Source organism: Fusarium coffeatum, assembly GCF_003316985.1.
Source record: "Fusarium coffeatum strain FIESC_28 chromosome Unknown BRIP53273_contig_80, whole genome shotgun sequence".
NCBI classification, from domain to species: Eukaryota; Fungi; Ascomycota; class Sordariomycetes; order Hypocreales; family Nectriaceae; genus Fusarium; species Fusarium coffeatum.
The window spans coordinates 75,120-88,717 of record NW_022157876.1 but is presented as its reverse complement, the minus strand read 5'-3'; the positions used below and the strand labels follow the sequence as shown (position 1 = coordinate 88,717).

The following is a 13,598-nucleotide window of genomic DNA, read 5'->3' as shown; positions in this document are numbered from 1 at the left end:
TAGCAATTGAGCCGCCCATGATATGCCATAATAGCAATGCAGTAGAAATCCCTCTCTGGGATTGAAGAAACGTTCTAATAACAAGAAAAACACCTGATATGATCCTAGCCTCATATATATAATGGAGGCATAATGCTGGAAAACTGTTCTCCAGACAGCTGACAAGACAGCTCAACCCATAACAAAAAGAACCAATGCTTATCTGGCATGTGACAAAGTATGTGAAAAAGAGAAATAGAAAGAACTTGGTAAATGTTGCCACGAAACGGGGAAGGGTATCATGGTTCATAGGGTGACGTCCCCTCGTCACCATATGTAGAGGTCGGCACCTTCTTGGCAGTCTCAGTGCTTGCAATGCTAATGTTGGTATCACGTCTCTTAGGAGGATAGCACGCTGCAGGTCGTTGTGTGCTTTGTATTGGCTTCTTCTTCGACTTGGCCATCAGGAGTATCCCATCATCACTGCCATCGTCGTCGGACTCATCATCCACAGGTCGTGCAACGGGCGTACTTGTCACGGAGTCTCGTGCGTTACCCTCCAGGTGTACAGCAAGGGAGCCGCTGTCCATGGCAGAAGGGTGACCATAAACCTGATCGATAGGGAAGCCATCGGATTCCTTGTCAAATCCTGGTGGCGTCAGACTATCGGTAGTCTCGAGCAATTCAGGATGAGCGCTGACAATGCCTGGTTTGCAAAGGAGTTCAGCTTCCATATCGGCTGAGACAGAGCTGGCACCACTTAGTAGAGCTGGCAAGGAGGGGTCGGACTGGAATGCCAGCATTCTCTCCGAGGTGCTAGCCGTTGAAGGGAGTGCCGAGACGGGACTGGTAACTTCACTTGGGCTAGTCGAAGGTGTGGCCAAAGCCTCCATGGAATCTATGCTCGACGACTTTGTAGTGGGCATGGTGTCTGCACGAGGAAGAGGCTCATCTCGATCCCACTCCTCTTGAATAGGCGATGGCGGGCAGGAGAAGCTAATATGCTCTGATTGCGGTCGGTCACATCGTCGCATGCAGAGTTCTTCCGAAGGACGAGGGGGTGTTGTTCTGGTGATGGGAGCGCTGTCCATTCGTTGCAGAGACCGAGGTCTGGTCCTGGTGGACGTATGTGCGTCGGCAGTATATGTCGATTCTGAATGACTGTGTCGATGTCCGGCGGCCGCAGCAGCAGCAAGAGATGAAGATAGAAGCGATGGCTCAGGCCGCCTGTGATGTGAGATATTTCCCAAGTCAACAGACTTCACGGGCTGTCGTCCATGTCGAGTGGGTAGTTGAACATTGCCAGGGACAACTGTGGTATTCACACCCACCTTGGGCTCAGCACGCTTGTCAGAATTGGAAAAAAGACCGCGATCGACAGATTTTGATCGAGAGCTTTCATCCATTGCGTCCACGGGATCCATATCACGAGTCTTGCGAATGGTCTCAGCTCCAGAGTCTTCTTGTGAATCAGCTTGACTGGCGAAGCTCGGAGTTGTAGGTGTAGTCTGAGAGATGGGCAGGTTGCTGCCAAAGTGGAAGAAGTGCTGTGTAGTTTTGCTATGTCCATGGCTGTGGGCATGGCGATGGAATGGCCATAGGGAGGCTGCCGAGACAGACTTTTCGGGTTCACGGTGAGACTCACTTTCACTGTGAGCATGGGCATGTCCCCGGTAAACGCCAGCTTCTGGAAGGACTGTTGCTAGAGGATCGTATATGACAGATTCGGGTTGAGGGCTAGCTGCTGTGCTGACTGAAAGGGGATGCTCGGGTGCGGCAGAAGCATCACGCATCGCGTTCGCAAAATAGTCATCCGGACGAAGGCTCTTGCGTCGGTTATCACGGTATTGTTGGTGAGGAGTCGGAGGTCCGTTGTTGCACATACTGACACTGTCACCGGCGGAGCTAGCGGCACTACTGTTGGCTCGACGTCGCGTTTTGCTATCACTTCGTTCCACCAGGGGGTGCATTACCTTGCCTACAGCTTTCTTAACCACTGAGCGAGCACGCTCCAGAAAGGTAAGAGGCACAACAGCGGAGGACATTTCCCTCTCATCAACTTGGATCTTGCGACCTGATGATGGGCGGGCAGGATCAGTATCATCGAGCCAGCCGATAGGGTTCGCCATGTCTTGGACGACCCATGGGTGGCGCTTAATATCTCGGAGTCGAATACGCCTTTCCGGGTTCTTGGTGAGCATCTGTCGCAAGAGATCAATAAGAAGATTGTCGACTTCCTCATAAACCAAATCATTGTCGTCACGATAGGGGTGAGTATTCTGTCGCTTGTAAAGGGATGTAGCAGCTGGTGAGGTGGAAGGATGAACAGGGAGTAATCGGCGTTTAGGGATATAAACCTCTTCCGTGGCAATCTTACGGAACATCTGAAACTCATCCTCAGCAAGGAACGGGATTCGGGCGTAGATCAGACAGTAGAGGGTCACACCAAGAGACCACACATCGATCTGTTCAGAAACCTTTGGCTGTTCTGTGTCCAAATCGGTATAGCACAACTCGGGAGCGAAGAAGGCAGGTGTTCCAACAGTTTTGGCGAGTTCGAGATCATCGTCGAAGTCCTTGGCCTCGGACTCTGACACAGTGTCGTCAAATTCGCCATCACGAATAGGCCGACCAAAGTAGGAAACGCCAAAGTCGGAGATCTTGACACGGTGATCCTTGCTCCATAAGAGATTCGCCGGTTTGATATCACGGTGGACAACACCCTGATAGTGTAGATACTCTAATCCTAATACTGTGTCCCTGAATGTCGAACGTGCTTGGTCGAAAGTGAAGCATGGAACGTAAGAAAAGTCGTCCGAGAAGGGGTCATGTTGTTGAGGATTGAAGTCAAGAGACGACATATGAGAAATAATAGAGTCGGCCATACTGGGGGAGCGACCACGGAAGCCCTCATCCACATATGGACCATACATGGTACCATCCAAAGCAGTGCTGGAGGTAGGGTTAGATCGAAGGCCTAGAGGGGTTTCCATGTCGTCTTCCCAGTTGACGAACTCATCGGGGTCTTCTACCGCACGGGTTGATGAAACAACAGAGCGTGATCGAGAATGTCTCCTTGATTCTTCACGGAATGTCTGTCGAGAAGCAGGTCGGGATGGCGGGCCATCACTCATGACGAAATCTTGCATTGACCGGGACTGACTTCCCAGGCTACTGCTGGGCTCATCCGCTCCGCCGTTCTCGAAACTCCAGTTCATCTGGCCGGGGTAGTTTTGAGCCATCTTAGCTCGCTTCATCTGCTTCACAGCCTGGCGGTGCTCAAGAAGCTGCTCGTAGCGATCCTCTTCGGGGGTGGGAAGCTCGCCTCGCATCTCGCGTTCTATGCGTCGTCGCTCGTACAGACAGATGTGAGGGAGGCCTTTCTTTCGCCATACGACTTCTCCAAGTTCTACATGTTCGAGAACCATGTAGATTTTCTTTAGTTCAGGGTCGTCGATGACTTCGAGGAGGGCGACTACGTTGGGGTGGCGAATTTTCTTCAAGATAGCAATTTCCTTCTTCGTCTTGTCTTGGGGAGACTTTGCCGTAACCTTCCCGAGACGTCGCTTCTTAGAAAAACGTGGAATAATCTTGATAGCCACATTTTCACCGGTCTCGAGGTTCCGAGCCAGCTTGACCTTGCCGTGCATGCCACGGCCGATTTCTTCGATCACTTCATATTGGTTGATAAGTTTCCGGCCCGTAGCGGTATCTGAATCAATGAGCGCCTTGTGCGTCCTGTTGACAAATTAGTTAGTGTCTGAGAAGTGTAACGACCAATGTATGCCAGGCTCCCTGGCCATTCCCCCGCCATAGGCGAACAACGCCAATTAGGAGCGGGATGGGTGAAACCATAGAAAGCTGGGAGGCCATATTTCCAAAAAACAATTTCTCATGCTTACTCTCTAACTTTGTGCATCTGCAGAGGATGCAGTAGTGGACTCTGTGCATAATTGGGAGGCGTGTTGTTCTCGGAAACAGAGGTGGCGAGGTTTTGTCGGGAGGCCGAAGGACTAAAGAGGCCAGGAGAGGACATCGGTGTACTGTTTGCCGTCCTCAAAGGCATAGAAGAAGAGGAGGGGAGATGGGTATGCAGCGGCGGGGTTCCCCGGTTCGTCGACGAGAGGGAGGTGGACGACTGTTGCTGCGATAGTGACTTGTGATGATGGCGGTGGGAGTGGTGGTGATGGTGGTTGTAGTAGTATTGTGAGGAATCCATGATGGGAGAGATTGTTGTAGCGGCCGTAGTCGCCTCGACATGCTGGAGGGGATCGCAGACTCGCAACGGCGGGCCTTGAGTAGTTGAGGTCACGACGGACGTGAAGAAAGATCGATCTATAGTACCATTGTCGCGTATATAGAAGGTAGCGAAGATCGAGTCCTTGGATCGGGGTCGAACAAGTAAGTAAGAAGTGAGTTTGAGGTGCGAGAGATTTGGTGAGGAAAGATGAGATGGAGACTAGTTAACAGTGAAATAGGATGGACAAAACAGTAGAGCAAGTGGAGCGGTGCAATGAGAGAACAGGTCTTGTGTTTTTGGGGGGGGTGGATTTTTTTAGTTGGTGTTGGACCCATTTGGTGATGATGGAGGTGGGCATGGAATTGCAAGTGGGAAATGCACAGTGTCCGTGTCTTTTTCTTTCCATGTTGTGTGGTTTGTAGTGGCGACCATGAGAGAGAGCAGTCAGTAGTTATAACCACCTCAGTCGACTTGATAGTGGTACCAATGTGGTAAGTCCCTACCGTGCGAGGACTGGAGGCTCTGGCTGGGCAAGCTGGGGTCTGTGCTTCGACCCATGGCGCCATGCTTCCCTTTCTGCTCTCTCGCACTCTGTCTCTCCCTCACTATCTTCAGATCAACCCCGGGCCGTGAGAGATAGCATCTGTTACACACACGACCCTTGACTATGTAGATTCACCCCTCTCCTCTCCTCTCGCCTCTCCACCTCGCTCAAGAATCTCCCTGCCAGTAGCGGCCACCGTCCAGCGTCACCAAAATACAACACACACACATGTGTCCGTTCCGTTTTCGCTCAAGCCGACCGAGCTTTCTTTCGTTGTCCCCAGCAGAAAAGAAGACTGTTGCCAGCACAACAAGTTCATAAACCGCGCATCTACGTAGGTGATATCGATTAAGTGCAGCCTGACGCTTAACTCTGTAAGGTACCGTCTTTTCATTAGGTATCTATCGCCTCACCTAACTTGTCACCGTCTTTGCTCGAAAAGCCAAGTCCTCCCAGGTACAGGAGGGGTGTGAATGTACTAGCCTTACTCCCCAACCGCCGCTGTCCTCACTCTTTCTGTGACGGCGATGTCTGCTTCTGCTGGGCTGCGGAGTGGACCGGCCGTCTTCAAGGATCCGGCCCCTGCTCGTTCATCCACCCGCTCCGTTCCTCGCTCACTAGCACACATCGTTTCGTTCCCTCGCCGTCGCTGTTACTGTACCGCTGTCGTATTCATCTGGTTCACCAAAAAAACAAACATAGATGAGGTTATCTTGAAACGCATCTGGGCTAGGCTCGTCATGCGATGCAATTTGTTATGGTCAAACCACCACTAGTCAGAAGCGAGGCTCTGGGCTGGCTCAACCAGCAAGGAATCGGCCAAGCGAACACAGCATTGAGCATCTCCTGGTCTGGTCCGAAAGGTCTTGGCAACGCTTGGGCTTGCGAGGAGAGCTTCGGGCTTGACGATTTGCAGGTGCTCTGCAGATGGAGTGACACCGTAAGGAGATTGACATTGGATAAGAAAAATCCCGGTTTGTTCAATCAAATCCCTGGCGCACTGTGGCTCGATGGGGTTATTGTACAGTATGTACAGTATGTTAACATGCGATAACAATCCTGAGGGTACCAAGTGCGGTCAACCTGAGTTGTGATGGTGGTGATGGTCACTCGTTCACTATGTACCTTGCACTTTTGAGAGCTCAAAACACAGATCGAGAAATGATAGATCCATGCCTGACGTCCTGCGCCGTCGTCGATAGCTGACGCAATGGAGACAGCCCGGAAACTCGAGCAAGCAGGCCTGTAAGCGATTGCGGGTCAAAAGTGCGGGAGGCGGTGATGCTGTCGAAGAAGTGGATTCTTCGAGATACTCAAGCTGTCCGTATTGCAGAACGAGAACTCGTACTGTGAAAGGGTGCTTCTATGTGCGGTCTCGAGCACATGTCAACGCAAGATGACGCCTAAGAGTACTGTACGCACACTGCTTCCGAACGGTACACAAGCTTGTACCGGTAATGCCGGTGGAGCAGCGTTTTGATGGAGACAGAAAGTTAAGTTTATGGTACCTTACCTTACCAGGTCATGATGCATCAATCAAGCAGCCGAAGCCTTGGAACAATCCATGATTCTGTGGGAGTTTCGAGGCGATTCCTCGAGCAGATCACTTCGGCTGTTGTGCTTGCGTTACAAAGTTGAGGGATCATCATAATCCTGAAGCTTGTCACGTCCACCTCAAGGCTTGAAAAAATGAACGTGTCGATAAGATAACAACAAACGACCAATTGGCGAAAGCATGAGCAATCATGGCAGCCAACCAATGGTAGTTTACCATTTGACACTTCCATGTGTCTGCAAATCCTCAACTCATCAGATTCGCTCGCGTTGGGGTTCGGTGGCTTGGCTAGGCCTTGTCGTGTCTTTTGGCTGGACCCATCTGCTGGGGACACCAGTTTGTCCCCCTGTCCCAGCTACGATAAGATCCGCGTCTTTGAACGCAGGTTCTTTTTCTCTATCTTGCTTGCTTTTTTTTCTTGCTGCTCTTCGGCTCTGCACTCCGTCCGTACCTTGGTCAAACCAGGGCATCCTGACTTAGCCATGTCTCGCCTTCTGATTTCGATAGTCAACAGCTTAGAACTTTAAAGGCCTCATTTCAAAGGTACATACGACGGAAGTTGTCCTTGCCGTATCAGCGTATCTCATCACCTCACATCGAAAGCCGGCCGGCGTCTTTCTACTACGCCGCCGCCCTCGACGCCGTCTGCGTCACAGCTGCAGGACCAAATGGCAGCCAGTCTGGTTCGAGTTCCCTTTGTATGGCAGGGATACGGTACCAAGTCATGATGTTGTTTTTTTGTCTATATCTTTACCACTCGTATATCACTAGCTGGCAGCGAGGTGAGGTGAGGCTTTACGGAAACGGGTGGTGCTCGCGTGCCAATTGAGGTCTCAGTCGAAAACGTTCAATATTTGTCTTAGAGTTATTGATCTTGACGGAGAACATATTCCTGTTAAGGAAAATGAGTTTTGAGTAGATTGAACTGGATGATTGTGCATAATTGTGCTACGTCGTGCAGCGGTTCAATGACATGCGGTTGCCAAGATCAACAGTACGGCCGAAGATAGACTTCATTCTACCATGCACAGCGACGAACTAGCAAGTTCGCTGTGTCGATCAAAATCGGCATTTCTTCCTTGCCCCTTTTTTATTTCCAGCCTCCGGGCTTCAGGTACGTTGTTTGAATCATGCTATCTGTGAATCACATGCATTCCTTGGAAGTTTGAGTTGGAACTGGAACATATCTTCCGTATGTATGTCATAGATACAAGATCAACCAGTGCTTGGACACAAGCTTTGTTGTTCAATTCATTGGTAAATGACTCGCCACGATCATTTCTCCGTCGGTTTCACTCCCGTACTTACCTTACCAACCCAACATGCCAAGGCAAGGTAATCTACAGCACCTATTGCTTTTATTTGATCGACCCTGGTATTTTAGCGCCTCTGTCTTGTTTGAACTTTGCTGTATCTGCATGTAAATGCACAAGGCCGGCATTCGGCCCCCGCCGGTCGTTCCTCCGTGTCTGAGGGCATTGCATGGATATCGTAGCCTCAAAACTTCACTTCATCCTGTCTAGGATCAATAACAAAGGGTACCTCGAGCCATAGGTTAGGTGTTCCTATTATAGTATTAGATTATTACCAAGGCACTATCGCTGGATGAAAATATCATGATGAGAACTAACTTGGAGTCGCACTCACCTTTGTGATGCCGTTGTTGCTACCCCAGAGTACTACTTACTACCTGGGAATTAATTCCCGCGGGATATGTACGGGGCCCTTCCCTTTTCTTCCCTTGCTTCCTTCTTTCTTCAACTGCAACTGCAACTGCGTACCTGACCTATCGAGCTACCTGCCGTAGCTGCACCTTCCCCGCCACACTACGGAAGTTTGCATCCACTTCCAATACTCTCTTGTGGGTTGAATCTTGACCGAGCTCTTTCCCCATGTTCAATTTCGAGATCTCGAACATCAGGCATCATCACAATACCGCCCAGAGGCCCAATCTAACACAACCTCGTCGCCAGATCACAGCCTACTACTAGCCGCTAGCATGGGCAAGAACGCACACCTCGATCTCTTTTGGGAATTTAAGCGGTAGTCACGCCCATTATCACTTGACCGTGACAGTGAGCTAGCGATTTAATCACCACCAGCGTCTGAGACGGTCAACATGCAGCCAACATACAAGACATCCAAACAATCTGGACCGCCAAGACTTGCAGCCGAAAAAGCGTCAAAGCCAACTGAACACCGATAAGGGACCAACATATCGGCGAGATGCTACTATACTCCAGCTCCTAAGTGGTTCAGACTGATGCACCTCAGGAAGCAACATATCTGATGTCTCAAAACGCCCTGACCAAAGGAACAGGGGTCTTAATAGGCAAATCCCCCTCACATGGAGTTCTTTGGTTGTTTTCTTGCATTCTCAAGATGTCCCTGGCGGAATTGACATCTAGCACCTCGATTAGGAGTATGAGCAGATCATCAACACCCACTTCTATCAGGTTATCTGCAAGAACCACGAGATGTCGGCATGTTCTCTAAAAACATTGCCGGTAATTATACTATCGTACAACGTGGAACCACTTGCCGACTCTGCAGTTGCATCAGCAATTAAAGATGGCCCCATTCGAATTCAAGATCCTCCAAGTTGAGCTTTTGTCAGTTGCGTAATTTTCCCCGCGACAAGAAGAGACAAACTGTTCCATGGAACGAGACAGGGGCCCAAGTGCATCCAAATCAAGGGAGTTTGTGGCTCCGACGCTAAAAAACCATTCTCACGACCACCAATACTTCAACACCGGCCCGGCTCGGACGATGAGCGGAGCACCGAGCGGGCCTGCCCTTGGGGAAAGCGCTGGGCAATGGAACACCGCCAAGGGTTCGTCACCAGCTTGACAGGGGGTCAAGGCAGGGGTTGCAACTACGTATTGCCTATTCAACCTCCATCTTGTTGCTATCACAGTTTTCCATAGAGCGACTAACACAATGTCAGCGGCGCCTTACTTGTGCCCCCCTGACGGCTTGAACAACTGACGTCTCGCACCTTTTGGTTGGACTGTCAATTGAGCATGAAACTCGGCTGCGATAGCTTTTTGCAAGTGGTCTGACTGCCGCTACCATTGACATGTTACAGACAACTGTTGCGTTGCTGGCTGACCCTTTTCAAAATGCTTCTGCTCGCATGCCACGATCCCAAGAGAAGATGTTGCAGACACCTACGGTCTCGATGCCGCTGGACTCTGCGTTGCATTACCCGACAAGGGTGAGACGTGAAAAAGAACATGCAGAGATGCAACGCTAAGGCGCCTGTGCGATCTCTGAATAGATCAGCTCTCCAATATGGACAACTGCTGCGTCAATCTTAATTATCATTCTATCACACGTTTTCTGACAGGATTCGGTGTAACTCGTACACGGCCAAATTCCGAGCACAATAGATTGAGGCACAACCGGATCACTAGCGGTCCTGTTCTCACTAGCAGCACTCTTTTCATGACGTTGGGTACTAGAACTTCTTCATCTCCAGAGTCTTACAATAGCTCAGGATAGCAAGTCATTAGTGCGCGATGAACTGACGACAGTGGGGTGGTCCGCTTTGAAGAGACCTCCCTGGAGGATAGCCCCGTCTGTCCGCACCCGTTATCCCTGTCCAACAACCGTGCGTTTGTCGTTCCGTCCCATCACAGTCGAGGCCACGGACCAGCTCTTGTTCTTAGCAATGAGCAATTGCAATTCTGATTATCAGTTAATTATCTTCGGCACTGCAGACATTCAGTCTACAGCACTTTGAGGAGACAAGAGAGCTAGGAAATTCATGCAAGCCTCGCTCCCATGTCTACTACTACAACCCAAATGATATGAAGCTACCAATCAGCTGAATGCTTTGTGCTAGCACATGCTGCTCTTTGACATTTCCATTCAGAATGCTCTGACTATGTTGTGCGATGCTGCATCTGCATTACGGCGCCTCAAGTTCCTGCATCAAACGTGGCGGCTGTTAACTGATCTGGACGTGGTCATCGCAAAACCCGCAAGAGATCGGTAGACGAATGATCCATCTCCAAGTCATGCCAGGCCTGATCCTTACTGCATTGCATTGGTACTTCACATCGCAGGGCCTTGCGGCTAGTTTTGCGGCTGATGTCGCGGAGTTTTCTTTCCTTCTTCCTTTGTTCCTCATAAGAAACCTTCTGCAAAGAAAGACTGGTGTCTGCAATATCAGATAGATATCTGACCAACCTGGAGTAACGCACCTCTCTAGCCATACAGAATTAGAGGCAGAGAGTGCCTTCAAAAGCTAGGGAGCCTCTCACGAAATCAGCCATGAGACGTTTTGTCAACAAAAAACCGTTGGTTGCTAATGGCCCTCGGGAAATCTAACATCACCGTCACTTCACGTCGTACCTGGAAACTTTGTCCCGCCGTAAGCGACGGTGCTGCAGGGTGATATCCTTGACAATTCCGGCAAATGAGGCGTAGCACTTGTTCCGTCATGATTGAAAGAAGGGTTCAGAGCGTTACATTGCCAAGAAGAAGATGCCGTAAAAGGAAAGACGGGGTCTTCAATTATTGCTTGACGAATCACATCTACGGAGCGAGTCGCTCAAAGCAAGACAGTTCGGTAGAGTCAAAACGGCGTGCTTTACAGTTCCAGTAGACACCCTTTATTCCCACATCTCAGAAGTACACAGTGATGTACGTGTTTCCAATTTGGGAAATCTGGTCTTGTCATATCTGATAAAGCCAATCATCCACGCTGTGCCATCCCGGCACCTGGGGATTGTCAACCAGCACCTCTTGAAAGCAACGGCATGGAGTCGTATGCAGTAGGATCTTCATATCTCTATCAGATGTTGATCATTTCAACATTGTCATGTTGGACTTGTTCTCGGCGATTGAACGGTTGTAGGAGCGAATGGCTCAGAACAGGCATCGCTCTGTAACACGCTGCATGTCTTGGCTGTTGCACATAACAAGTTCCACCTAGACTCTTTTCAAATGACACGGAAAATGATCAATCACATTTTCAAGCTCTAGCAGGGTCCAGGCCATTGTCCGTTTGAGTGAAGAGGATCATTACTCGAAGCCGTGTTGTGCTGACCATTTTACTACCGGCGACAATGGCCAAGACGACTCGGAGAAACATCAAGTGCACTGTGAGAAAGACTTGATGCCAATGTATCTTTGACGGACGACCCAGAATTACCCCTGTCGGACACGGAACCCAGCTTCAATGGTCGAACCTTAGTACCCCTCCGCCAGGGTTGGAGCTGCAATAAATCTTCAGATCCAGCAGTACACGGCAACCAAAAAATCAAGATATGCGCTAGCTTCCCGGAGATAGTGCTCCATCGTCTGAGCGCAAGACCGCCAGGACTTGACACAGACAAAGGGGATCGCAGTGCCACATTTGATCTGGGCACAACCTCACAAGCAATTAGAGGATGGCAGTTGCCGTCAATGACACTGAGATTAGATGGCCAACCATGGGATGGAAAGGACGCCTTGCATACAGCCTGGCAATAAAGTTACGCTCCAGAGCCTCGGACCGCTGAGCTGGTCCTGGATTAAGATAAGGCATGGTGCTCAATATTACACTCACGCTTTTCTGATATCATGTTCGGGATTTGGCTTGAAGTTGTTTGTAGATTTGCAGCTGCTGACTTAACATGGGGTTTGTGGTCACCTCGTTTATCAGCCAGTGCGAGTGAGCGATTATCATCGGACCAGGAACAGGGTTCAGAGAAGAAGCAACCACCATCTTCTCTACAGTACAGTATGCAAAGCACTTCCTGTGCAAATGCCCTGGTCGATCTGCGCGGAGGAGGTCCAAGGATCAAACAAAACATTCACGGCTTGTATTGTCCAGTAATACAAAGTATGGCTATTACAATGCTACGCTGAATGGCAACAAACCCTGCGCCCCGATCACAACAACATTTGCCCTCTTCAGCTATGCTTAGGCTGTCAACTGCAAGTCTATATGCCAATAAAGCTGCTTCAGCTTTGATACCCTGTATCCTTGAACGCCACAAGCGGGAATGCGCAGCTTGTCTTTGGAGTGCAACTGTGCGGATGTCGAATGAGGGAATTCCATTCATAGGTTATTTGTTGGGCCTGGGGTAGACTCATGCACAACATGCTCGCTTTTGCGGATCCCAGAGGGTGACGACTGACGAGTATGGTTGGCTTATTGGTGGTGTGGAGATCAGAAGCATGACTGAGTCTAACGTCAAGATGATGTCGTCTTTGGTGAAGAGTTGTTGGTGGGTTAATAATTGGTTTCCTACCCTGGGACCGATTATTGATCATCTTGTTAATTGTTGGGTTGGTGTTTTGTCTCGTGAGGGCTGTGCTGATACGAATGCGACAATCACGCAGGCAAGAGTCGTATCGAGGGATATGAGATACATGGAGATAAGACGGCGACAATGACATGTTTTGGTGAGCGCCGTAAGTATTCTATTTCCAAACCGAGCTCATGATAATATTCCAACGTATTAAGAGATGGCTGACACAGCTTACTTCAGCCCTAAGTCCAGGTCCAAGTCGAATCCCGATTCCCAGTTCCATGGAAGCCAGTCATTTCTCATCACAACTTTGCGCCCGTTATGATATACATGGCATCGAAGAGTCATCACAGGTTTGGCCACTGCACCGCCTCTTGCGGTCTGGGGTAGTGAACACGAACAAGAAGAGTCGAGAACCCACTGTCTGGAGGGTATCAGAAAACTTGACGGTCGAGCCTCAAGCACCAAAATAAATACAGTAGCGACCTTGTCTAAAGTGACGTGAACCGACTCGCTTATTTCGCCTCTTGTGCTCTCGAATGCGAAGTTTCCTAATACCTCCAGGATTGTTGAAGGCCATAAGTTGCGATAACCGCGCGAGATCAACAATGCATGTCTCGGAGCCTGCATTCCCGGACCCTCCATCTTGAGATCTCGACATCTGTTTTTGTCTGCCGGATTGTATGGGTGTCTTCGCTTGTTTTGAAAAACAGGATATTGAACAAGTCCATATTGAGCATTGCAACCCCATGAGGTCTCAGGGTCTTGCCCCCTTCATCCCAATACGGGGTTGCCTGTAATCTGATTCCAAAATCTCCGCCAAAGTGTCTCACTATCCTCAACACACGAGCAGCTGTCCTCTTAGCAGCCACACATTGAACTTTGGCGATACCATCCGGCCAGTCATGTCGCGCGGATCAGACAGTGCGCCGGATATGGAAGCAAGGCAAGATGAAGATTGTCGCCTATCAGACAGCGGGAGGCTGAAGGAGGTGGTGCTGAGCACAGACTGCACTGTCGAAAGGCTGGGCAATG

At 49.9% G+C, this 13,598-nt stretch overlaps 1 protein-coding gene across 1 annotated transcript; it reads right to left on the bottom strand.

Annotated features, from left to right (window-relative positions):
* Positions 1 to 278: 278 nt before the first annotated feature.
* On the bottom strand, positions 279 to 4,198 carry FIESC28_03842 (uncharacterized protein; the record flags this gene model as incomplete). The annotated part of the gene is made up of 2 exons (XM_031157991.1): positions 279 to 3,717; positions 3,882 to 4,198. The coding sequence occupies 2 exons, from the start codon at positions 4,196 to 4,198 to the stop codon at positions 279 to 281; spliced, it is 3,756 nt and encodes a 1,251-aa protein (XP_031017957.1).
* Between the last annotated feature and the right edge of the window lie 9,400 nt (positions 4,199 to 13,598).